The 26631-nt window shown below is 42.2% G+C and overlaps 1 protein-coding gene and 1 long non-coding RNA gene across 2 annotated transcripts in view; one reads left to right on the top strand and one right to left on the bottom strand.

Annotated features, from left to right (window-relative positions):
- zmynd19 (zinc finger, MYND-type containing 19) overlaps positions 1–21665 on the top strand; it is a 49154-nt gene extending 27489 nt beyond the window's left edge. The window contains exons 4-6 of the mRNA XM_060048860.1: positions 17377–17517; positions 17998–18178; positions 19687–21665. Coding sequence (XP_059904843.1) covers positions 17377–17517; positions 17998–18178; positions 19687–19830 — 466 coding nt within the window. The 3' untranslated portion in view covers positions 19831–21665. The remainder of the gene's footprint in view (positions 1–17376; positions 17518–17997; positions 18179–19686) is intronic.
- A 1189-nt stretch (positions 21666–22854) lies between these two features.
- On the bottom strand, positions 22855–23973 carry LOC132455523 (uncharacterized). Its single transcript, XR_009525262.1, has 2 exons — positions 23537–23973; positions 22855–23061 (listed from the first exon to the last, which is right to left on the bottom strand). It is a non-coding gene; the product is annotated as an uncharacterized LOC132455523 (long non-coding RNA).
- Between the last annotated feature and the right edge of the window lie 2658 nt (positions 23974–26631).

Raw genomic sequence — 26631 nt, 5'->3', positions numbered from 1 at the left:
TTTGTTTTGTTTTTTATATTGTATTTGTGTACAGCACTTTGGTCAACTACTGTTGTTTTAAAATGTGCTATATAAATAAACTTGACTTGACTTGACGGCACACACACGCTGCTTTGTTTTGGTTCAGAACGTAGCAAACATAGCGCCGCCGAGGAAGAAGCCATTGTGCGTTCACATCAAACGCGACGGGGCGACAAGATCCCATACAAAGTGAACGTAGAGACGTGTATCGGGCGAATTTTTGCTGTGATGATAGCCAATCAGCGTTCAACAGCGTGACAACTGAGTGACATGTGTAAAGTAACAGCCAATCAGCGTTCAACCGTCAAACTCAGTTCAGTACAGTCCGGGCTGAACTGCAGCATGGAGGAGAAAGTGATTGTTGCCGTTTGCGACTCCCGGAGCTCTATATATAATAGTATAAACTATAATATAATTGTATAGATAATATCACGGCCAACAGCTCTGCGCCTCCGGATGGCCGTAGAGAGGGGAGCTCTCATAGGGATTGGGCTTCTCGGGGTTTGTTTACCGGTGTTGCTATGGTTTCCGGTCTTGTGTGTTCCAACGGTTTATTAGGTAGCTCTGTCTAATCAATACTTCATTTTGTTTAGGGTTAGGCAGCGTGAGAATCGGAGCAGCGGGGGCGGTATTGCATTCGCTTTACCGCACCGTTGTTACGAAAAGAGAGCTGAGCCGCAAGGCAAAGCTCTCGATCTACCGGTCGATCTTCGTTCCTATCCTCACCTATGGTCATGAGGGTTGGGTGATGACCGAAAGGACGAGATTGCGGATACTAGCGGCCGAGATGAGTTTTCTCAGAAGGGTGGCTGGCGTCTCCCTTAAGGATAGGGTGAGAAGCTCAGCCATCCGTGAGGAACTCGGATTAGAGCCGCTGCTCCTTTACTTAGAAAGAAGTCAGCTGAGGTGGTTCGGGCATCTGGTAAGGATGCCCACTGGGCGCCTCCCTTGGGAGGTGTTTCAGGCACGTCCAGTGGGGAGGAGACCTCGGGGAAGACCCAGGACTACGTGGAGAGTTTATATCTCAATACTGGCCTGGGAACGCCCCGGGAACCCTCGTCAGAGCTGGTCAATGTGGCCCGGGAAAGGGAAGTCTGGGGCCCCATGCTTGAGCTGCTCCCCCCGCAACCCAACCCCGGATAAGCGGATGAAGTTGAGATGAGATACTCGTTGAAAGCAGGCAGGCACGCAGCTATGCTGCACGGTTTGCACTTGCGTGCATGGCGCAACATTAGGTTACTGCCAAAGTCATTAAGTATATAACATTGTTTTAAACCGCTCGGTACCGCGCCGTATTAGTTCGCAAGTTTTGAAAAGAATATAAAGTACTTGAAGCGAATAAGCAACTCTGTTTTTGGTTTGTTTATTTGGTTTTGAACAGATAGTTTTTGATGCATGCATCGGCTTTGAGTTTGTTTAATTGTTTGGTTACTTTCATGGACCTATAAACAATAGGCTTCGAATACTTGTTGGTTTTTCCGAGTGAATATTCGAATACTCGTTCCAGAAAAAAACACCATCAAAAACAAAATTAATAATCCCTATATACTCTCTGGAACCGATTTTGACAGTATCTGCATATTTTGTTGAAGATTTAATAGCTTTTGAACGTTAATTAGTAGGCCTAAGTAGGTTGAGGTTCCTTCGTTTTTCCCTGTGAAAGCGAACAGCTGTTGCTCCGTTCCAAATTAGCTGTTCTCTGCCATCTCAGCCCTTACGGGAGCTTTTTAATTCATCCTGGAACGTGCATCTTTTCAGGGAATTTGTACAATAAATCCATAACAAATACCGAATATTGAAAAAAAAAAACTAGGCTCCGAATACTGATTTAAGCTTTGAATACTAATTTTCCGAACGAGTATTCGAATATTTGAATATTTCAGGCTAGCCCTAGTTGTAACGAGACATACCCAAAGTAAATAGCGTATATCTCTAAAACGGCAAGGGCTATAATATGTAATCTTGATGCCAAAAGAAAGATTGGTGTGCAAGTGAAATATTCAATGTGGATACTACTTGGTTAGAGTGAATAAAGCTGGAACACGGAGTAATTGGAAGATAACATTTCCACCTGAAATAGCTATCTGTTGGTAGACCTGTAGTACTATGAGACACAAACAGGTAGATATTTTGAGAACCCATTATACAATTTGGAAACTTCACCCCTCTTTTGAAAGTTCAGGGCAATTATCATTGACTGACACCAAACGAAACACTCACAAATACACATATGGCCACTAGATGGTGCTGAAGGACATGTGTTCTGATTGAACGGAATTTATCTATTTTACTCAGAAACCTTCTGTCATTGATTGTAAACACCATGGTTAAGCTACGGCCGCACCAAACGCGTTACGCGCGTAAGAGGCATAGAAAATCAGCATTTTTGTATAGGGAACCCTTGGTTAAGGCGTGTAGATGTGTTACACGAGCTAAAGCAGCGTGTTAGCTGCGTTTTTACGCACCTAACGCGCCCAACTCACCTACGTGCGGAGTTCAACATTTTTTACTTTTTACGCTCCTGCGCGTGACGCATAGCCGATCAGCGTTGAGCTTGACCCGAGGTCACTGGCAGAGTGACGGAGTAAGCACAGAAGCAGAAAGAACATGGAATACCAAGTCATCGTTTCAGTGCGTTTCCTACATTCCTCGGACTCCCACAACAAAAACAGCGCAGCAATGGTGGTGATCTCGGCCATGTTTGTGGAGCAAAAGATAAATAGAGGGGGAAAAATAAGTTCTACATTTTTCATTCGGTGACAGCAAATCATGAATTACTAAGTTTAAGAATAGAACTCCATGTATATTCTGCTAAAGAGAAGCCCAGGTCCTGTTCCAATTTTGTCCATAGGGGCGTGTCTTAGATCCAACGTCCTGCCATACAAGGTAGAGATGATTCTCTTTTGGGATGGGTTTAAGAAAGAGAAATATCCATAAGGGTTGTGTCTTCTGGTATTGAATAGCTGGATCTTTTGATACAATATTTATTTTGGATCAAACATAATACAAGAACAACATAATGTATAAAACCAGAATAAATCGCCTTATTGACTATGATTTTCGGGATTTTCCATTTTCTCGCAGGGTATTGCGGCAGCAAGTCACAACTGTAGCGTGGGTGCCCATCGAAAATCGTAACTTCAAGGGGATGTTAGCCCTCCCGCTTACCCTACCTTAAAATGGCTTTCCGGACATGACTCGCTGCACGTGAACACGCAACATCGAGGCATAGGGTTGAGAATTTGGTTGGAGCAAAGGATTGAGACTGAGCTTAAATTAGTTGTTCAATTGATGCTAAAGTTTTACCAATAAACAAGACCTTGAAGCTAGGGCTGGGCGATTTGGCCTAAAAATAAAATCTCGATTTTTTTCTAACTAATGGACGATTTTCGATTTAAACCTCTTTTTTTTTCTGTTTTTCTCTAAACAAATTCCATTGAAACCCATGTACGTGTGTGGCGCTTATGGGGTGTCGCACCACACTCACCAACGCAGGGGTCTACAACCCGCTGATTTAAGAGTATAACGATTATCAACAATCATGGAAAGCTGAGTAGGTTTATCAGTTTTAATAACAGTATGAACAAATAGAACACAAAAATGACAAGTTGTCCTTTGTATATCTATAGTAGCAATAGCACATGCTAAACAAGGACAAAATCTACTCAGAATAATTGAATGAACTGTTTACATCCATGGCTAACCAGTGCATGAGAAGGAGATGACAGGAGACTAATGTTTCACTCTTTCAATTGCTCTAATTTGAGCTCTTACTGTTATCTAACATACCATACAGTAATTTAATTGTGTAAAAGTGTGAAATTACTGCACCTTAAAAATGACCATGAATTAGCTATACTCTCATTTGCATAGTGATTAACATTATGAATTTCAATTGTGTATACCAACTGTATGTTGGCTGACATTTACCTATAACTTTTTTTCCCTCCACTCTAACCAAGGATGCCTGTTTTTAAATTCCCTAGCCTGACACCCAGTCTGAAAGGCTGGCCAGGGGTTCTCATCTAAAAGTAACGAGGAGATATAAAGTGGGATTAAAACATTGTCTTCTGTTGACTACTTATTATGTGGTTTACAGATTCATATGGGAGGACTGGACACACGCACGCACGCACGCACGCACGCACACGTGAGAAGGAGGGGCTCGGCCCGCCAACTAACGTGCAGAGATGCAGGGGCAGCTTCGCGCTTCGTAACAGCTTCGAATTTTATGAATGGTGAATGTAGGAGATAACTTCCCCTGCTTAAAGTATTTTATTGCAGTTATACCCAACCGATATTTCCGAAAAATAAACACAGAAGTGAAAGATCTGTCACAAGACGATTGATACGTATCCGTGCACATTTTTAAGTGGGTATACGCAAATCCTGGTGCGTTCCTAGTGGGTATACGGCGTATACCTGCGTATCACGTAGACTACACCACTGCTTGTAACTAAGAGAACACACATGTGAGTTGTTGATCACAAATTATTTGTATACATAACGTCATCTTTGCAAAAGACGTTTAACTGAAAAGTGTTTCAATCGACCCGGCTCTCCCCCAAGTCTGTCGGGGGCGAGGTGAATGTGATTGCAGTAGGCTGAGTTTTGCGCGCGTTCTGGAAAGTGAGAGAGGAGGCTACTACGGAGTCTATTCAGCAAAACAAATTGGAAGAGTCTAGAACTGTTTTTAAATCGCGATTTTTCGGTTCAGCCATTTCACAAACCGTAGGAAAGAAAAAATGCAAATTAATCGATTAAACCGAAAAAATCGCCCAGCCCTACTTGAAGCGCACAATACCCTTCCTATGCCACTCTTTAAAGACAGGTTCTTGGGTTGATGGTTCAAAAAGGTGGTTTGATGCAATAGGGCTCAGTAGGGAGAAGTTCTGCAACCCAAAATATTTCCTTAACTGAGCGCATATCCTTAAAGAGTGTTTAACCCCCAGATTTTTTAAAGATTTAATCATGGGGAGTGGAAGTGGGGTTCCAAGTAGGGCTGGGCGATATATCGATATTTTTTCAAACGCAATATGAAACGAGACCATATCGTCAATATCGATATAATTTAATTTGCGTTGAAATTACAGCACATTTGTTCCAAATAACACCTGTCTCTCCCGCTCTGCCTCCGGCTCACACACACAGTCTCTGCCTGCCCCCCCCCACCCCTGACTCACGTCACTTTTTGAAACATGAGCCGTGTTCGAAATCGTTCACTATTCATTGGGTATTTTAAGTGCACTATATTGTGCATGAAATTAACCACTGAGAATTCGAACACCACTACAAAATGGCGAGCACCCTATATAGTGCACTATATCCGTGATAGGGAACGATTTCGAACACAGCTATGGAGTCCGCCTGCGCATGCAGCTCCGAGGAGCTTGTTTGCAAGCGAAAGACCAACGGCTCCATAGTATGGAAATGGTTTGGATATAAGTTGTCTGACGAATTACAAAATCACGTAATTTGTGGAGTGTGCTTAAAAACTGTCGCAACCAAAGGGTTGCAATTCTGTCCATAATATTCCGGAGGTGCGCACAGCTTTTGGCCGTGATATTATATATTATAATGTTCTCAAATACGAGGCGGAGGCAGTGTCTAGTCCACGGTTTATTCAACCATCAAACTGTATTCAATTCTGAACGGTAGGAATATTAATTGTAAATCGAAACGGTAGGTAGGTATAGTAATAACGGTAACTCCACAGTAACTTCAAGGTTTCTCACTCCGCGAGACCAAACATAAAACATTAAAGGTCCCATGACATGAAAATCTCACTTTGAGGTTTTCTAACATAAATATGAGTTCCCCTAGCCTGCCTATGGTCCCCCAGTGGCTAAAACTTGCGTTTGGTGTAAAACGAGCACTAGCTGTTCTGCTCGCCTTTGAAAAAACGGAGGCTCAAGCGCGCTGATTTGGAATGTCTTGGTCTGTCACAAAGCATCTAAGCTCCTCCCCTTACTCTGCCTGGCCCGCCCAGAGACGTTGGCCCGCCAATGAGACACGACCGTGCGAGCGCCACATGTGTGTGTGAACGCACACACTGTAAAGCAAGTGTTTCTTGTCGGTTCGTTGACGTCTCTTGTATTTCCACAACGAGACTGTATTGGGGGTTATCTGAGCCATGGTTGAGAAGGAATTGGGGGAAAGGAACTTTGGCTTTGACTCGCTGAAGTACATGAACTGCGACATGCCTCCCGTGTGTTCTAGAATATTTACAGAACACGGCTAAAGGCTATGTGCGCCTCGCCATTGCGATACATCCACTGTAAACAGAGCGCATGGTACCGTGGCTGCACGGCAGAATTTCGGGAACGTCTTTGAATACTGTAGTTGTCCACTAATACCTATATTAAAGAATACATAAAATAGCATGTCATGTCCGCCCCCCCCACGTAGTCGTTACGGTTCATAATATTTCGGAGGCGCACAAAGCTTTTGGCCGTGATGTTATATATTATAATGTTCTCTAATACGAGGCGGAGGCAGTGTCTAGTCCACGGTTTATTCAACCATCAAACTGTATTCAATTCCGAACGGTAGAAATAGTAATATCAAATCTGCGCACGGAGCACGCCCAAGTAATGCAGGTATGGACATATTATCAACTATGTTATTCCATGGCTACCCAGTCAGGGCAATTCAGCTGAATGTGAAAGACCAAAATGCAAGGCAGCACAGGTTAGCAGCCCAATAGTAAAAGCCAAAGTTTGGTAGAGCCAGGCCCCCAGCAGCTATGGCTTTTTGAAGGTGGGTCTTATTGAGACAAGGTCGCTTACCTCTCGATAAATAGGATGAAAGAATTGAATCAAGCTGGTAAAAGAATGACATGGGGATAAAAAACGGTAAGGCCTCAAACGGGTACAAAAATTTTGGTAGGTAATTTTGATTGAGTTCATCCGAATGTAGCACACTTGGATAATTAAACTCAAGAGTGACTTGAAGAATAGTTTATTTTACTGGGTTCTGTAAACATACACAGACATTGCGACACATTTGTTAACGACACGTTCTGTCCGCCATGTCTCAATACTGCTCTACAACATGTGTAGTTTTTACTATGTCTGTTTACTTCCTAACTAATTATTACACAGTTCACAAAAATACATATTAATGCACATGGTAATTACTAGGGGTGTAACGATACATCGATGTAGATCGATACATCGATTGATTGGCGAACGATCCAACTGCATCGATGCAACGGCCAAACATCGATGCATATCGCAGTATTACACCCTTTTATTATTATATATCTCCTTTCGCGGGTGTTTGTGAAACTATTTCTGCGCAAAGCGCCAAGCCGCTCGTATCCATTCACCGGTTAAACGAGGCAACAGCGAGCACGTGTGTGAGCGCGAGGATGTCTAGTTTCGGTTTGTGTTGCCAGATTGGGCATATGTCCCGTTTTTCCAGCCTAACGTGATTAAAAGTAGCCAAATCGGGCTGGAAAATGTGCCCAATCTGGCAACACGGACGGCTTATCTTAACAGCCAAGATGATTCCGAGGGATGTTTTGTTTTTAGAAGAAAACTATCCACACAGATAGGTTGGGAATGGTCTACGTTCAAAATGAAAGATCATTACAGGCTTTCATTTAAGCCATAAAAAACCTTTGGCACTTAAATGCAATTATGTGGCACTTTATTATTTGTATTAAAAATGGATTTTTTTGTTTTAAATATCCGGAAGAGCAAAGAAATAAAATGATGAAATTATAATTAAGTTGATGTGAGTTGATGTGATTGTAAGAGGTTGTGTTAAATGGGCATATGATATCGTCTCATATCGATCGCATGCCCCTGAATCGAAATCGTATCGCGGCAGACTTTTGATATCGGCAAATATCGTATCGTCGTCCAATGAATCGATATAATATCGTATCGTGATTTAACCAGAGATTTACACCCCTAGTAATTACTAACAATGGAAATGCATTAAAGAAAAGTACATTGTGGCTCCTGATAATATCCTCAGTTCTTAACCTTGGTATACAAAGTAAACGAACACAATCTACATAAATGTACCACCACCGGACCCTAATGGCACCGGGAGAAGATTAGCTTAGCTGCTAGCTAAGATGTTGCTTATGACGGTATCGCAACCCTTTAATACAACATTCACGGCAGAGGTAACCAGCCAACTCTTCCAAATTTCGGATATTTGCCTGAATGCGTTGAACGCCTGTAATATAGGTTCTTCCATTCTTTCCTTAAAATGCAAGTTTGGGAATGTTGAGACTGCTCAAAAGGTCAAGCATTACCTTAGGATCCGGTTGAGATTTGGAAGTGTTAGTTATCTGTAGGGCTGCAACTAACGATTATTTAAATAATCGATTAATCTGTCGATTATTTTTTCGATTAATCGATGAATCGGATATAAAAAAAAGAAATTGGAATTGCCGCATCTTTATTCAAAAACTGAACATTACTTCAAATTCACAGTGCAGACTGAAATGTAAAAACACCAGGTTATTGCTCCAACGTCCCCAAACTATGAGAAGTAATATTAAATGATAAAAAGATTAAAAAAACATAACTGGGATAACACAAAAAAGAAACATACAATGTATGATGTACTTTTATATGTATATAAGGGATGTCCATGGTTACCTGGTCAAACCTATTGATACCATTTTCGAGACTCCTTGAAATAGAACTTGTAATATTGCTTTAATTGCTGTTAAGATGATGATAGTTCAAGATAGGACATTAAACAGGTCATAATTAATTCTATCTTTACTATCTATTTTATATTACTGGGAAAACAAGTCTTCACCAAAATCTCAATTTTTATTTTTTTTTTTTGCTGCTGCATTTGAACGCATCAATCGTATTTCTGAGCCGACCTGAACACATCACATTTGACACTGTTTGTGACCATTGGTTAGTTGTTTTTTTAAGCTAACTATCTCTATATCCTGCCGATTTTAACATGGATTTAAAAACTGCATTACTATTTTTAACTGACGGGACTTTCTACACCGTCCGGTTGTTTGATTACTACCGCTGCTTTGAATGACTGTTGATGTACGCGGTGCCGACTCCGAGCCCGTCTGCCCAACGTCTGCAGCAGCAGCAGCTGACAGAATTTTCGGTTGGACTACTAGACGGATACTGAGTTGAAGGAGTTTTTTTTAACCCAAAGACAGTGAAGGTACAACACTTTTATGTAGGCCTACAGTCCAGTTTTAAGATATGACAAATACAAGCTGTGGTCGCTCACACTGAAGCTCGCTGTGGGCGTGCATGAACCGTGAACCAACCTGTCGGCGGCTGGCTGTAAACAGTGCTGCGCCTATGAATAACTTATTAATCGCGCGACACAACGAATCGACGACCAAATTCGTTGCCATCGCATTTAGTAATCGATTTTTATCGATTTTATCGATACGTTGTTGCAGCCCTAGTTATCTGACCACTTAATTTTTGCAGTGTAAGATATGATCTGCCCCTAAGGTAAGCCTTAAGGGCATCCCACAGTATCAAGCGAGATGTTTCAGGGGATATATTAGTAGGATGATTTTTTTTTATCTCACCTTTGATAAACTCCACAAACGTATCATCCGAGAGCAAAGTTGAGTTTAATCGCCACTGCTTGCCCTTTTTAGGGAGATCTGAAAGGGACAAGGCCAGAGAAATAGGGGCATGGTCAGGAATGAACCAAGAGTACAAGTTGGTTATCAAGAAAGAAATAATAAATTCCAGGATAAGTATCATGGACATAAGAGAACCTTTAGTATTCCTTATCTTGTGGGTTTAAAGAGCGCCACACATCACATACACCATCATTTGAGATAAATGCTTGAATAAAATAAGCTGATTTACTAACTGTACTGGAGTTTGTAGAGGATCTGTCCTAAAAAAAAGGGTCTAACCAACAATTGAAATCACCAAGTATTACATAGTATGTGTTCAGGTCTGGAAGTAATGAAATAAAAAAAAAACACATCTACTTTAGGGGTATGCAGTGTTTCCCACAGACAGGTAGCAAACACCATCGATTTCCTCCCCTTGGCACCGGTGAGGGAATCGAGTGTCAAGGTGCCGTGGGAGTCAGTCATCGGGTTGTATGCACGAGAGTGTGTGAAGCGGGCGGTGCTGATCACTTTCTGAAGCTGCGATGATAAATATACACCTGTATGCTCATCTTTTGTCACCTGTCCCAATTTTTAAAGTTACAAAAAGCATTTTAAATTATTCCGCTCAATATTAATTCTTTAAAGTAAGTTCTTGAATAGGAGAAAACTAAACATTTTTAAAAGAACCCTGCCTGCACTCCTTGCGCCAATTCCATACATTACAGGTCAGGCCATTATAATTAGTTTGCTCATCATACAAATAGCTGGGGCCTCATTTATCAACCGTGCGTAGTTAAGGATCTAAATTCTCTTAACATTGAAATTTAGGATGTGCTTAGGTAAAAAGAAATCAGTATTTATCAAACGTGCGTAAGGCAATCGTACGCACATCAGTAAGTAATGAATCCTGATAAATCCCACCTGTTCTTAAGTACCATGCACTTTCATGCTCAGACCATTTGCGTTCAGAAACGCCTCTTATTAACCATAGATGGTCAGACTGCCATATATGGTCAGACAGCTCCAGCAAGTCCCCTTGCTGGAGATGCTTCCCCAGAAATCCGTCCCCGGATAAGCGTTTTGAAGAGGAGGATGAGGTAACAAAGCATCCCTTTATTAACCATGTGAATGTGTTTTTCCCCTCACCACTATAATGGCAAAGAGCGAAGAAAATAAACTTCCAACACAAAAATCGAAACACTCATCAAAGAGGTTGAATTAAACCAAAAGTTACTTTTGGCTAACTTGGTGGGAGGCATTACAAATAAAAGAAAGCTTGCTGCATGGGAAAAAGTGACGGATACAGTTATTTCAGTTGGGTCGGGAGTCACAGCCCACAGACGTGAGTTGTCTGCAACTCGTCAAGCAGATCGGCATGATCTTTGAAAACGCCCTCCCTGCAGAGAGCAGTTTGCCAAGTCATCCAATAACGCAAGATAAGCCATTGCACTAAATTTAAAACCTTTTTCATAGCTGACTTTTATAGGGTTTGACACTAATTTGTCTGTTTAAAATTAGACAAAGTAGTAGTTATTTAATGTTTTTTAATTAAAGGCAACACGGGACATATGTGGATTTTGATTGCTTCATGCATACGTTGACACTCTTAAATGCTTTGCTTTTTGCTTGTAATATCGCTATTCTACCACTAGATTTGTTCCGTATGCCAGGTCAGGGCTGTGCTTATATTTACACTAGGGATGAGCCAGTCGCGACCGATTTGTTCACATCGAACAAATCCCGAAGGTGAACGACAAGAACTGGTTCCCCAAAACAAGAGAACTGGTTCTTTGATTCTTTTTTTTTAACTTAAAACAAAAATATTGTCGCTTAAATAAAATATTCAAACGAACAGAGCTTCGTCTCCACGCAACCTTGTATTGATTGAGTCTACTACGTTCTCAAAGATTCAGCCAATGAGAGGTAGCAATGGTGTTGCCATGGCACCTGGGTAAACAAATGACAAGGTGGTACCGTCCGCCACACAAGTTAACTAATTGCTGTAGGCTTCCTTATCATGCAAGCACTTTATACGTTTTCTTTTTATTTTGTTCTACAACACAGCATGCTTTAATAAAGTATTTTTTTACCTACCATTACGAGTCTTGTTTGGTCTAATATTAATAAGCAGTGCTTAGAGCTACTTGGAAGACGTCATTTAATTCTTACTGCACCACTTTATTTATTAAGGATATTTATGAAAAAAAAGGCACGTATGTGCTTTATATATGCTTAATATTTGCACTTAACCTGGGTAATTTCGCCAGAAAATTAGAAAGTCAAAGTAGTAGGCTACGTGCATGCATGTTGAACATTTATTCCATAATTTCAATGACCAACATATCCCGTCACACTTGGTATGGGCCGAGTTGTTCGGCGCCGAACTTAAAGGAGAAAGAGGGGGGGGGGGGGGTGGGTCTTGATTTATATTTTAATGTCAAACTTTTTTTAGAGAACAGAGAAATAACTATCATGCCATTCGACGTTGGGCCAATCATATATCTCCCTATATTTCCTAAAATAGACTTGACCTCCATCAGTTTATTGGATAAACGCCTTTTCCCAATCCCAGGAGTCTTTGTTCCATTCTACGTCAATTCAAGAACAAAGAAATTAAATTGCAGTTCGTATTTTTTATTTATGACCATGAAAGTTCTGTAATGCCTGAATAATGAAGAATTAAATGTAAAGTAAAAAGTGGTATAAATATTGGTGGGACGTTTGGTTATACTATATAGTATATCTTGTGTATTTTCACGGAGGGTAGAGCCTAGAAGTCGTTTAAATTATGCTCAGGGCCGTCTCGCGGGGGGGGGCAGACACCTGTGAGATTCCCTGTCAAATGACGTAATCTGACGTAACGAACAAATCAAACGAACAAATCGTTATAGTGAACTGAAAGAACTGATTCCCCGAAAAGAATCATTTTGCCCATCCACAATTTACACGCATTCCTGAGTATAAGTACATCGCACCAAAACTGACAGCTGTCTACTGAAAACTTCTTTCTCGAATGCCGCAAGAGTTTGTTGTTACAGGTGACGTAAAGAGGTCAGCCGGTTGCTCTATTACCTAGTTGAAATGGGTACAGCGCCACCTATCGTACCAGGGTATGACATGCTTCGGCCAATGAATCGATGTTCCCAATGCCATGTATAATCGGACAATTGCAGTGGTCCAATTGAGGAGTATAGTCAAACTATGGCTTTAATCGGATTTAAAGGGGACATATTATACCATCAGGTGTGAGTGTGATTAGCCATTACAAGCTGTTTTAAAAATGGGCACTATTGTGACATCACAGGTGGGCGTGTCCACCTAGATGTGTGACGGATAGATGAGTAACGTTTGCTACAGTCCACTGGGTAGGCTGGTTGACTGATCTATCCAGCACACATCTAGGTGAACGCGCCCATCTGTGATGTCACAATGCTGCACATTTTCTAACCTGCTTGTAATGGCTAATCACACTCGCACCTGGTGGTATGATATGTCCCCTTTAAGCTGTGCATTAGGTAAACGTCCGGAGCGTTACCTCTCATCCAGTGGAACAAGTCCTAAAACAGTCTAACGCCATAAGGTCACCTTTTTATTGCTCTCCATAACTTTTATATAATGTGAATGAGTTTTTACCAAGAAGCATGTTGCATTCCATGCAACCCGTAATCCGTGTTTTCACAACCTTCTACCCATGAAAATGCCCTGGAATGGCAGACAAACCCGCAACTCACTACCCGTGAACTCGTACCAGACCGATTCCCTCCCAGTTCCAGCTCGTAACTTATGAGCTAAAAATTTTCCCTGGAACGCAGCATCAGGTGTAGAGAAATGCTTGTCTTTATTTGAAGCACAATTATATATAAAAATAAAGTGTTTCAAGTTTCTCACTGAGCTGAAATGGAACATTTCAAACTAAAAAATAAAACATTTCTAAATAAAATGGCTTGTGCGGTTATTCAGACTCTCTGAATAACTACTCTCAGTAGTAGGGCAGGTTGGAACAGTGGGCTTATTTTTTTACCTCCCTTATCTTTCCCCCTCTTTTGTCGCGTTTATTTTCTTTATCCGTTTCAGTTATTCTGGCGCTCAGGTCGTTCGCAATTTAGTAATTCTTAATAAATATTGACATCAGTAGTTTTAGTTATATAAACTAAGATGATTAGAGCACTATACAACTGTATTAGTAATACAGAAACATGAGAAATACAGTATTACTCATGTTTCTCACCAAAAACTAAATTTACCGCTTCTTTGTCACATTTGAACTAGGGGTGTAACGGTACACGTATTTGTACCAAACCGTCACGGTACAGGCACTTTGGAGCGGTTACAGAGGTGTACCGCGGTACGTAAATGTGGCATGTAGGTCTAGCTGCCTAAGCCCACGTTGAAATATTTTTGATGTTGAATGTTGATGGCGCAGTTGTTGAAATAAACAGATTGATTTCATACAAATCATAAAAGCCTCTCCCTGTGTCATTGCGTGTGCGTGTATCCGAGGTGCGTGCGTGGGGGGTAGGCATGGGCATTCGATTAAGTTGTCTTAGTCGATCGTCGGGAGAATTAACGATCATTCAACGATTAATCAACGATCGATTAATCGTTAATAATTTTACATTAAAATGTAGTTCCGACCAACTGTATAACAGTACCGGGACTTTTAACCATACATGTATCACTCCCCTGTTTATGTTCTGCTAGCTAATGTGTGTGTTGCTTTGCAACAGTTCAGTCCCAGTCGCGGATCGATTTGTGTTGGCGGTGCCAAGTAAATCATTAAATAAACAAACAAATGTTAACTAATTAATGGTGCTTGTAGAACTGTTGTATAAAAGCAATATCGCACTTGAGGTCGTGCTGTTGTAGTGATTATCTGCACGGCTGTGATTATCTTCGGCACAATCACAGCCATGCTGATACAACGCACTCCCTCTCGTGTGATTTTGCTTAAGTATTTATATGCTATATTCAAAACGAAATGAAAATACAAAAAGTGTGTTTTCCTCATTGGGATCTTTATTATTAGATGAACAACTCAGTTAAATCAGATCCGTTCAATAGTTATGCGCTACTCTGCTCTAAGCAATTGAGCCTGCAGCTCGAAGCCGGTGCTCATAAATATAACTAAAAATAAACACAACCCTAGTTTCTTCCCAAAATAATAACAATAATAATATAAAAAAAAATCATGTTATAACTTGACCAAAAATATATTATACTTTATTCAGGTTTTACCAAATGTAACGCAAAATATGAAAAAAAGGAAGAGAAAGAAGGCAGAGAAAAATGAATTGGGCTTAGTAACAAAGCTTCTGAAAATAGAACCAGTAACTCACACAACTTCAGCACCAGTCTACGGATTTTTGTTCGGTAAGATGAGCATGTTGACATGCTGGGGTCAGACGCGACCGCAGCCTGGTGACCATCAGTCCAGCCGACGAAAACACCCGCTCTGTGGGGGCCGACGTTGCTGTGATGCACAAATACCTCCGCGCCAACTTGGCAAGGCGGGGGAACAACTTTCCACCAGCCTGTAGGGGTGCAATCCAGGGGCTCAGAAAGTTCTTTATTTCTGCTTCGATGCCAACCTCGCCTTGAGTGGAAGGCCTATAGTGCTCCCCAAGAAGTCATTTTTTAAATCATAATGGTCCCAAATCAGACTTCGCCGTGGCCTCGTCCGCTTCTTGATTACTTTTGAAATACATCGCCGTGTTCCAATATCCATACTATCCGTATTTACTAGCCTAAGTTTGAGTACGTAGGGCGTTCCGATTCAGATCGGGCGAAAATAAGTGTACCGAAAGGACGCGGATGGTGTACTCAAAAAGGTCAAATCGCGAAGTGTGTGGCGATGTACACTTTTCGTACTCAACGGCAGCCATCTTGGCTACGTAGCGGAAGAGGGCGGAACCAGGCTGAGCCAAAGTCGCCGCATTTTCCACATAGCCTGCATTAATAGTCATTTTGTGGTTTTTAAAGCTGCTAGGCGTAAGGAGTTCACCGCTCAAAGCGGGATGTTTATTGCGGGGGAGGTGCCGCAAATTTAAGTATTGCCCCCATGTGGTAAAATGTTTAATTGCACACTGCATTCGTTTAATCGATGAAAAATGTACGTAATCTATGAAATTCTTAACGATCAATTAGTCGGATCGTCGATTAATCATGCCCATCCCTAGTGGGGGGTTATTGATTGAGCGATTTTCAAATATTATTCGAATACTTATTATTATTCGAAAAAAAGTATTTTTTCCAGAAATACACATCCCTAGCACTCGCATTTGAAAAGGCACCATCCAGGTGTTACTATCACTGTTGCTGTGGGAAAAAAAGGAGCTGTGCAAACCCAGCTCACCACACTATTTCAACAACCCCTGTCTGGGAATTCAGAAATGCAAATGCCATAACCAAGTTCATTGGTGTTTTCATTGCTGCTGACCTATGGCCATTCTCCGTTGTTGACGAACAAGCAGTTTTAAAAAAAAAAATCCCCTTAACTACGAACCGTACCGTACCGTGACTTACAAACCGAGTTACGTACCGAACTGTGACATTTGTGTACCGTTACACCCCTAATTTGAACGCATCATGATAACCTAACAGTGGTTTTACTGAGCCAACCTCAACACATCATCACGCAGCACATCTGAAACTTTATTTACTTTTTAAGATAGCTAGCTTGTATGCTGCTGATTGTAACACTGATTTCACAATTGGATTACTATTTTTAACTGACGGGACTAGCGACAATGTCTGTGTGATTACCGCTCGTAGTTTGAGTGGATGATTAAGACGGGCCCATCTGAGGTGCGACAGGAGAAGGAGGAGACAGTCATTTCGACTCGGAAACAGTCGAAGGTACTGCATTTGGTCTTTATTTGATGCACGATGCTGTGGGACTGGCCATTGAGGTTGTGTTCCCCCCTTTACAATAATTGATTTTCGCCTGTTCAGCCATTCTCGCGAGCAAACTCAACTGCCAGAATTCACTTGTTTTACTTGTAATACCTGTTTGCTTACAATTCCATTCAAAAACATTGGTGGACACGCTGCAGTGATTGGATTGATTTGATTTAAATGACATGACGCGAATCGAGGGACAAAACATTACGTTACAGGACCTACGGGACGAAAAAAATTATCAATGAACGACACGACTCGATAGTGGTATCGATAAGCCCAAACGTTAATGATTTTCGGGTTTTGAAAAAAGTGGCACCGGGTCCCCATCCCTAACCATGAGTGTGAGTTTGATTACAGGAGAACACAGAGAGATGATGCGATTGCGAGGAAATTTATTTTCTCACCCGGGCAGCGTCAGGTGCACCAGCGTGACCTGTAAATAATATTAGTCGCACCCTTAAATATTTGGTCGCACTCTGGAGCCCTGGACATTTTCTTCAATAAACAAAGCTTTTGCCGTTGTCCAGAAATACCATTTGCTGTGTTTGCTTGTTATTATCTGCCTGTCACACGGCAGTGACGACTGTCTACCAATAAACGGACGCCGTGTGTAGCTCGAATTTGTTGGTACCATTTTAGACCACTCGGTACCCCAAAGGAGGAGAACCGATTTATACTGAAATGCAGGAGGGGGAAATATGACAAGGGTCTGATCACAATAGTTTTCATGGTACTGAGCACCTGACGTGAAATAAAGGATGGGGCCGCACACACTTATAGTCTTGGGGGCACAATTCTGTTTAAAATAAACATTCACCACTATAACATGATCAGTTTAATCTGATCTATATTGGACGTGTCCACAGGGAGAAACACAGAGGAGGCATCGCCCCCAGTTTCCAAGTGGTCCACATCAATTCGGTCACTGTGGACAATCGCCTAGACAACCTACGCCTGGTGCCAGCGGGATGGAGCCCTAAGCCAGAGGAGATCTCCAGCAAGCAAAGGTATTTTCTCACATTTTGGTGTTCAGAATGAACATTTCTAGGCCTCTTCTGTTACAGGCTACACATGCCATGTCTCAGATTGGTCTCATTCTGTATGCTTCTACATGTACTGCGGTCCTTGAGGGTACTTTATTCAATGCTTTATATGCAGGCCTTGAGCACGCCAGTGTTGGCTTTGCACACGGTGGTTAAAAGAAGAATAAAGAAAAGTCTTCAATGTTACTCATCAATAATCATATAGCCAGGTCAAACAGTTAGACTGCATCATTTATTGATATAAAGTTGAGATGGCCCTTTTCAATGGAGCTCTTATTTCTTGGAATATCGATATGCTGGGATAAGCGTATTTGTTTCTGCTCCCAAGGGATCTTGGCATAAGCGCTGACCTTATGATGGATAATGTGACGTATTCATCACCTGTGGCCAAATGTATTTTTAAAGTATTTTGTGTGATTCGGTCCTCTTGTTCTGTGGTGCCAGGGAGCAGTCTCTGTACTGGCTGGCCATCCAGCAGGTGCCTGCGGACCCGGTCGAGGAGCAGTACCTGGAGCTGAGCCGGACCCGCTACTACAACGCCAATGGGGAGCTGGTGGAGGAGGAGGAGTGCTCCTGTACCTACTACGAGTGTCACTACCCGCCCTGCTCACTCATCGAGAGGAGGGTACGTCTGCTCTTTCCCACAGGCTTCTTCCAGAAAGAAAAAATCCATTGTTTTAGGATTGGTTTTGGATTGTCCCATTTGGTGTTGATTGGGCGGCTCAAATTGTTACCTGCTTCACATAATTTGGATCAACTGAGCTGTGGAAAGCTTTTTATTAGCAGTAGCTTGACGTACACTTATTAGGGGGGCATTTCGCGTTTGCTCATTTCAAAGTGGACCGGCCCACCAGGAAACCTCCCAATCTTCCCGATCTCCAGCCCCTGCTGCAGAGCGAATTCAAATCGCCGGTAAGAACGGTACCCATTCCAACACTGTAATCAATCTAAACTATAACCGCATTTCACATTAATCGCATCGTTTGCTGCGTTACCAGCGTTGTCTATGCTGACTTAGCGGGATGTTCAATATCAATAAGGCTGAGTTCATGAGGCTAACATTATCTTTTCTGAGTCAACAATAATTCTGCGCAGGTGTGTTGAGCACAGTATATCATACTAAACATTGGTAAACTCCAGATGTCGCAGACCGTCTTCACTGTGCCAAATATCCTGCTGCTTTGGGTTTTCCTTTGTAGGCGAGTTGAGAGGAGGAGCAGGTGAATCCGCTGTCAGTGCGTGTGCATGTACCAGTGATACGCGGGTTGATCCAATAAGTGGTAGTGTACCCGTGCACCATTGGCATGTGTGCACGCTTGTCTCTGTGTGCGTGTGCGTACGAGAATGACAGGGAGAAAGAGTGCTATGCGGAGATGAATGAACGGGACGATATTTATGTTTCAAAAATCGCCTAATAAATAAATAAATGCAGAATCAATTTGTGGCGCTCGGTGTTGATTCTTTGGCGCTGTGCCACACATTGGTATATGTATGGGAAACACTTGAGTTTTCAGAATTCCTTTTTTTTACGATTTGTGCTAATTTTATCATCAGATACTTGAATTAACAAAACGTCAACAAAGATGTATAACGGTACAGAACTGGCTGTTTAGAACGCTCTTCAGGAGTTATCTGTTGTTCAAACATTCGGGCCAGTGAGATTTTTTTTTTAAGGCAGTTCTTATTTTCGCGCAACGTTTGCACGAGGACTTCGCCATCTCAGATGGCATCTTTGACATGTTTCTGAAAGTAGTTGTGAGTTGACGACCCCCCTCTCAAAATACCGCGATCAAAAACTGCATCATGTATTTATGGCTACTCTGTTATAGTCTGTAATTAAATAATTAAGGTTACTGCAATAATCAGGCCAACTTTTGATATTATTTCTTGATAAATTATGAAAAATGTAGCATATTCTGCAATATTCCACGTTTTACAGTCGATCCCACTTTTAGTACCAGATACCGCGATTCCCTAGATCTCCATTAGAACCCTGAGTATTGGATATCCACAATGTTCACCTGGGATCACACATCATGGGCTTGATAGATATGTATTAGCAATAGCAACGTCTAAGCATGTGAACTCCTCCCACCTGTCCCTCTCTGATCACCCTGTGTTGTGTCCCCACAGCTGCGGGAGTTCAACATCTGTGGCCGCTGCCAGGTGGCGCGGTACTGCGGCTCCCAGTGCCAGCAGCGGGACTGGCCGGCCCACAAGAAGCAGTGCCGCGAGCGCAAGCGTGCGCTGGCGCTGGAGTCGGAGCCGGAGCGGTGATGCCCCTCCCCTCCCTCCTCTGCACTGGAGACGCAGGGGGGGGCGGTGTTAAGACATTGTGGAGAAGCCGACAGAAGGCGAGTGGGGGTGGATTGGTTGGGGACACAAAGTGCAAAACGGATAAATATCTGCTGACGGGAGACTTAGGCCGAGGACAATGATGGTGGCTGCTTGCGACTGGAAGTGTGTGTGTGTGTGTGTGTGTGTGTGTGTGTGTGTGTGTGTGTGTGTGTGTGTGTGTGTGTGTGTGTGTGTGTGTGTGTGTGTGTGTGTGTGTGTGTGTGTGTGTGTGTGTGTGTGTGTGTGTGTGTGTGTGTGTGTGTGTGTGTCCTTGGACCACAGTCGACTACAGATCTCCAAAGAAACTCTGAGGAGCAGGCTCAGAAGGCTACAAGTGATGGTTACGGACAGGTCTCTTTCACATGGCCACCATCCAACCCCAGATCAATCCTCCTGACCACATCCAAGTTGGCGGTCATGCTTCTCTGAAACCAGCTGCCACCACATGCCACAGATGGACTCCACTGATTGAAAATAACACTACCAGTATTGAGTAGGTGTACGTATGCGTGTGTCATGCCATTATGGACTGAAGGTCATTTGAAGAAGTGGGCTGGGTGTTTATGTATTGTTTGTTCTTTTTGCAAAAGGGGCCATATTATGGATTTTCAGTTTCATAAGTTAACTATTTGGTCCTAATCATAAATATTGTGGGTGGATGTTTTAGTTGGGGAGGGAGGGCTTGGGGGAAGTTCATTTATTTTGTTCTTTGTTGAACCAGCCGTTAAATAAAGGCTTTACACTTCATCTTCAAGAGATGTGGCCTCTGGGTTTGGTTTTTAAAAGGATCAAAGGAGAACTGTGATACTGTACTGTTGAATAGACGAGAGCTAACTCCATGCCCCCTGTTGGTTGATTGACTTGCTATTGGGAGATTCATGTTTACAGCTGGTCCTGATCTTCATTGGCACTCCTTCGTGGTTGAACCGCATCAACTACAAAATAGTCTGATATTGTCCAGGTTTGTATGAGGAGGTTTCTTGAAGGGGTTTGCTTGACTTGAATTGACATCCAGGGTCTTTGTTGTGATCCAGTGGCTCTTGGAGGTGCATTCATTGAAGCAGCTCACACCTTTGCGGTCACTAAATTCAACATGATATCCGTGCAGAAAAAACACTTTGAAACCCTAATTTATGTTTCGCAGGGTGTGCTAATTTCTACAATCCATGCTTTCAGTTTTATCCTCGTGAAAAAAAATCCCATATTGCACGAAAAGTCACTTGAACTTCCACTCGTATTGTAACAATGGTTGAGAGTCAACGTTTTGTTATCGTTTCCTTTGTAAGAATGTATGAGAACTGAAGTGATCCTACAGTCCAGTTTAATATTAAGCCCTTTGTGACATCACAAATGGCCAGGTAGGATCATTCCAAGATCACAAACTCATCTTCAAGAGCTGAATCGATTCTCCGAAGTGTTAATGGGCCTTTTTTTTTTTTACTTTTTTATACTTCCCAGCCTGGTCCCCGATTCTGTTTACACTGCATTTGACGTAATGCAGAATCTTTTCATTTGTCCTATTATGTGTCCTGGGTTGTGTCTGATACTTGCATACAACCATGTACCACAATGTTTTGGTCGTCATATGTGAACAGGTTATTGAACACTGCTCAATGTTAAAGAATTGTTCTTGGTGTGGATGAGGGGTAATTGGTTAATTAGAGAATCTTTATTGTTTTAACTAATCAGAAGAGTAACAGTATGTGAAAGGAATTATGGTGGGGAATAGCGCATTTGTTCACTGTAAAATGCTCAAATAAAAAAGTAAAGTTTGATTTGTGTTTGATTAAGTGCAACTGTCACTGAATTGAACCCGATGTTAATAGACTTATTCCACCAACTATGGGTCTGCTCGTTCTATTTTCCAGGGGGCTTAAAGGGAAACTAGGCAACTTTGGCCACCTCTTCGCTGTTTTTTTTGGTGTGCGCTCGCAATGAGCTCCCCCTACAGGATCGGAGGAGATATTTTACAACACTGTCATAACTCGTTTACCACCCTTCCCTTCGTACACTTCTACGCTAGCCATGTGCATTTGCTTAACAAGCCGGCGAATGCGTGGTGCGATGTCCGAGGTAGATGTTCATAAAGAGTAGACGAGGTTATACATTTTGAAAGGGTGTATGTTACAATAGAGCTGTCAAGCGATTAAAATATTTAATCGTGATTAATCGCATTGATGTCATAGTTAACTCACGATTAATCGCAAATTATTTTTCTATGCTAAATATCCCTTGATTTTTTTTGTCCCATAATTCTTCTCATTTTAATTCTCTTATCAACATGGTGAAGTGCATCGGCTTGTCTTGTGCAAATGATTTTTTATTGATAACATTGGCATATACTGATCAAAACAGGACGATACAAAAAAAGAGCCTATAGTGCAATTAAACGACTGCTTTGAACAAATGTCATTTGAACATAGCAGTCAGGCTACTGCTTCTTTGTTTTGAGCCAAAGCAAAAAAAAAAATATTTGCGTTAATCGCGTGATAATTTTTTTAACGCTGTTAAAATTGGTTTGCGTTAACGCCGTTAACGCGTTTAACTGACAGCTCTACAATAAACCCATCCTTCTTTATAGTTGAAGGAGAGATATTGTATCCTAGATTAGAATTGTTTTATCTTTGGTTGAACAGAACGATCAGTGTAAGAGTGTTGGCCAACATAATACATAACGATAGAATGAACAATTTGCACAGCAGTCCTACATTTTCTGTATCTGCTGAAGTACGTCCCTTGTGTACAAAATTACAGGGAATGGATTCAGAGATCGAGACGGTATGCTGTCGCTAATCCCCGCAGGAGTTGCCATAGGCAGATGCTGTGCAGGATCAGGGAAACACTTACGTTTACGTGTAAATGCCTGCAAATAATCATTGTACATAAATATAATTGTATATGGTTTTAAAATGTTTCCATTTTTTTTAAATAACATGTTTGTACTATTTGTTCAATAATACACACTTTGGTTAGAATTTTTTTTATTTTGGATATTGAAAGAAATGCAAGTGACAGTTCTTTTTTTGGTGTAACATCTTCTTGAGGGTTCTCTGGATTTCCTCGTGACACGGGTACCCGCACAAGTTCAGATGTGGGTGGTGTTTGTACCGGGGCAGGTAGTCCGAGCCGTCTTGGGTCATCAAGCCTCATGTTGTTTGCCAACACTTGTAACTAAGAAAAAATACAAAGCAATCTTTTTACAAACATGTTTACAAACGGGGAACTACAACAAAGGTATAACATGGCTAAAGCTATAATTGAGGTTCACGTATCGTAACATTTCTGATACTGATGAATATGTGCTAACTAGCAGCTCTCGTGCAGGTATTATATGGCCAGCCTGACATATCACATGATACAGGCTATACACTCTTAAACAATCTGAAGGCATTTGAATAGCGGTCTAGTGATCTAGATAAACAAGAACCTGGATTCGGGGATTTAGCCTGTATCTGGGGGACGAGACAGACGAACATCAAAACAACCATGAAAACAAATGGTTTGGTAGCGAGGACGCTAACATCCCAGCAAGCTAGAAACATACAGGGCTCGCCACAAAACAGTCAAGCAAACATTTTTTTACAGAGACTATCAACATTAAGAAGCCACAATACAAAGAGGACAAAGTTCACCCAAGGGTACTTACAATTTGAAGAGCAACACAAGGCCATGGCAAGTCGGCATCCGATTTGCAGTCTTCTTTTTCTTTCAGAAAAGCTCACCCAACGTTTACTCGTGTCTGGCCTCTCTGTCGGTCAGTCTGTCGGTCCTTTTCTCTCTTTAGTCGGCTGATCCATGAAGAATGTAACAATCCCTTCGCTACTTGTGGGTGGTTGTGGGTCTGTAGTGCCATAAAGCAATTCGGTGCTGCGCGAGACCCGAGACTCCGGCGAGAATGGGTGGTGGGTCGCCGACAGAAACTTGCATATTCCCTTTTTTCCGCCATTATGCGCAAAGAGTCAAAACAGCGACCAATCGACCAATAAGTGTTATAGAACTCTTAACCTGTTATGTTAATGTAAATTGAGCCAAAAAAGTTGCATAGTTCCCCTTTAAAGCCTTTCTACTTTAGTCTCCTGCCCCCGGCCCTGGTATATAAAGAGGAACCATCATAAGCATTTAGATGACACCTGTGTTCATCCCAGGATAATGATAATAATAACAATAATAATTTATCCGTTTTTTATAGCGCTTTTCTAAATACTCAAAGAAGCTTTACAAATAAGAAAGGAATACATACAGACAGTACAGACACCACAACAATAGGCAACACATTAAGAGAGTGGAAGATGGCGGAGGATGAGCAAATGTCAAATGTTGTAAGTGGTCCTGAAGAGATAGGTTTCAAGTTGACTTTTGAATGAACAGAGCGTATCAGAGTTTTGGATGGTCAGAGGGAGGGAGTTCCAGAGGGAGTAGGGGCGGCGAAGGCGAAGACTTTGTCCCCCAGGGTGCGATACTTGGTCTTGGTGATGGAGGTGAGAAGGTTGGCAATGGCATCAGCGGAGCGTTGGTGGCGAGTGGGGGAGTGGCGATGAAGGAGATCTCTTATGTACGAGGGTGCAAAGTTGTTTAAGGTTTTGTAGGTGGTGAGGAGAATCTTGAAATTGATGCGTTGTTTTATTGGAAGTTAATGAGTTGACGGAGGATGGGAGTAATGTGTTCTCCGGAGGGGGAGTTAGTAAGCAATCAGGCAGCAGAGTTTTGTACATATTGCAATTTTTGAAGAATAGTGGAGGGGAGGCCATACAGAATGCTATTGCAATAGTCAAGTCTGCAAGTGATGAAGGCGTGGATTAGTGTTTCGGCAGCTGAGGATGAAAGGGTGGGTCGAAGGCGTGCAATGTTGCAGAGGTGAAAGAAGGATCTGACGCTGTTTATGTGTGACTTGAAGGAGAGTGTGGGGTCCATGATGATGCCGAGGTTGCTGACCAGGGGGGAGGGAGTGACAGAGTGACCATCGATCCAAAGTGAGAAGTTCTGGTAGGTGGGGATGATGGTTTTTGGGCCGAAGATGATAATTTCAGTTTTATTGCTGTTGAGTTTGAGGAAGTTGTGGTCCATCCAGGTTTTGATGTCCGTGAGACAGTTGGTGAGAGTGGATAGGATGGCAGGAGTAATGGCTGTGGTGGTGATATATAGTTTGGTATCGTCGGCGTAACAGTGAAATTGAAGACCATGGCGGGGGATGATGTGACCTAGTGGGAGCATGTAGAGGATGAAGAGGATGGGGCCAAGCACTGTGCCTTGGGGGACTCCGTGTGAGACAGGGATGGTGTGGGATTTGTGGTTGTTGATGGAGATGTATTGTCATCTTTCAGACAGGTAGAAGGTGAACCAGGAGAGGGCGGAGTCAGTGATGCCAATGGATTGCAGACAGCTGAGGAGGATGGAGTGATTGACGGTATCAAAGGCAGCACTGAGGTCGAGGAGGAGGAGGAGAATGGTGAGGGAGCCGGAGTCAGAGGAGAGTAGGAGGTCGTTGGTGACTTTAAGTAGGGCTGTTTCAGTACTGTGTGTTCGGAAGACGGATTGGAATGTTTCGTATAGGTTAATATTGGATAGGAGGTATTGATTGAGTTGTGTTGCGACGGCTCTTTCCAGTAGTTTTGAGAGGAATGTGCGGTTGGAGATGGGTCTGAAGTTGTTGGGGTCGTCGGAGTCAAGGCCAGGTTTTTTAAGGAGGGGGGTGACGGCAGGAAGCTTAAGAGGTGGGGGAACGGTGCCAGAGTTAGGGAGGAGTTGATGGTGTCTGTGATGAGCGTGGCGAGAGAGGTGAAACATATGGCGACACATTAGTGCCATAAAGTGATAAAACATGCATTTGGGCGTATTATATCATAACACACGCGTAGATATTAATTGCGAGCGCGCAAATTATCTCTGCGCGCGAGTGCACTCAGAGCGCTGCTCCCCGAGCGAGGAAAACAGCTCCTCGAGAGCATTACCTCGTTGCAAGCGAGAGTGGGATATAACTTCGGTCGCACAAAACAGCCTCAGCCTCTCGCGAATGATGTTCTGCTCTCGCGCGAATTTAGTTTTGGCACTATGGGGATGAAACCTCTGTTAAGGGTGGTTTGGATTTGAAAGACATGCAAAGGGAAGGAAGTGTGGCTCTGCGATTTATAAATTGTGAAAAAATGCAATTTATTTATTAATCCAATTACAAATCGTTAACTCCGCAATTAATTAAATGTGACTGAATGGTCCTGGTAGCATGTACAACAGATGGCATGTGATTTAACCTTCACAGTATCTACCAACTACTGCCTTAGTTAAGCCTAGTTTAATTTGTATCTTCCATTATATCAAATATAAGGCATGTTATAATATTGTTACTTAGATAGGGCAACAGGACCCTGATACAGAGCCCAGTGGTACGGCCCTGGTGATCCACAGAGAGAAACAAGTAGAGAGGGTGGGATCTACCTGGTGAAGAGTCTGAAGGTTTAGATGGAGGAATATTTATAATTTATTATGGGGGCCGTTTGTTAACTTTTGCTGCTGAAAAACATGTCACTTGTTCCACATTTAGCTCGAGCTTTGCACCATTTTTCCCGGATATGGCAAATGAATACCCCTCCGAAGTGCACTGCAATCCTCTGGTCACTTTTTCAGAAAATTTGAATTATATGTTCAATCGAATCTACATTTTATATCTTAATCTAAATCTTATATCTAATCGAATCCTGAATCAAAATAATGAATCTGAAGCTATATCTTATGCATAACTAAATCTTT

The sequence above is a fragment of the Gadus macrocephalus genome, chromosome 4 (genome assembly GCF_031168955.1).
Source record: "Gadus macrocephalus chromosome 4, ASM3116895v1".
NCBI classification, from domain to species: Eukaryota; Metazoa; Chordata; class Actinopteri; order Gadiformes; family Gadidae; genus Gadus; species Gadus macrocephalus.
Note: the sequence above shows the minus strand (reverse complement) of the source record. Positions and strands in the feature narration are given on the sequence as shown.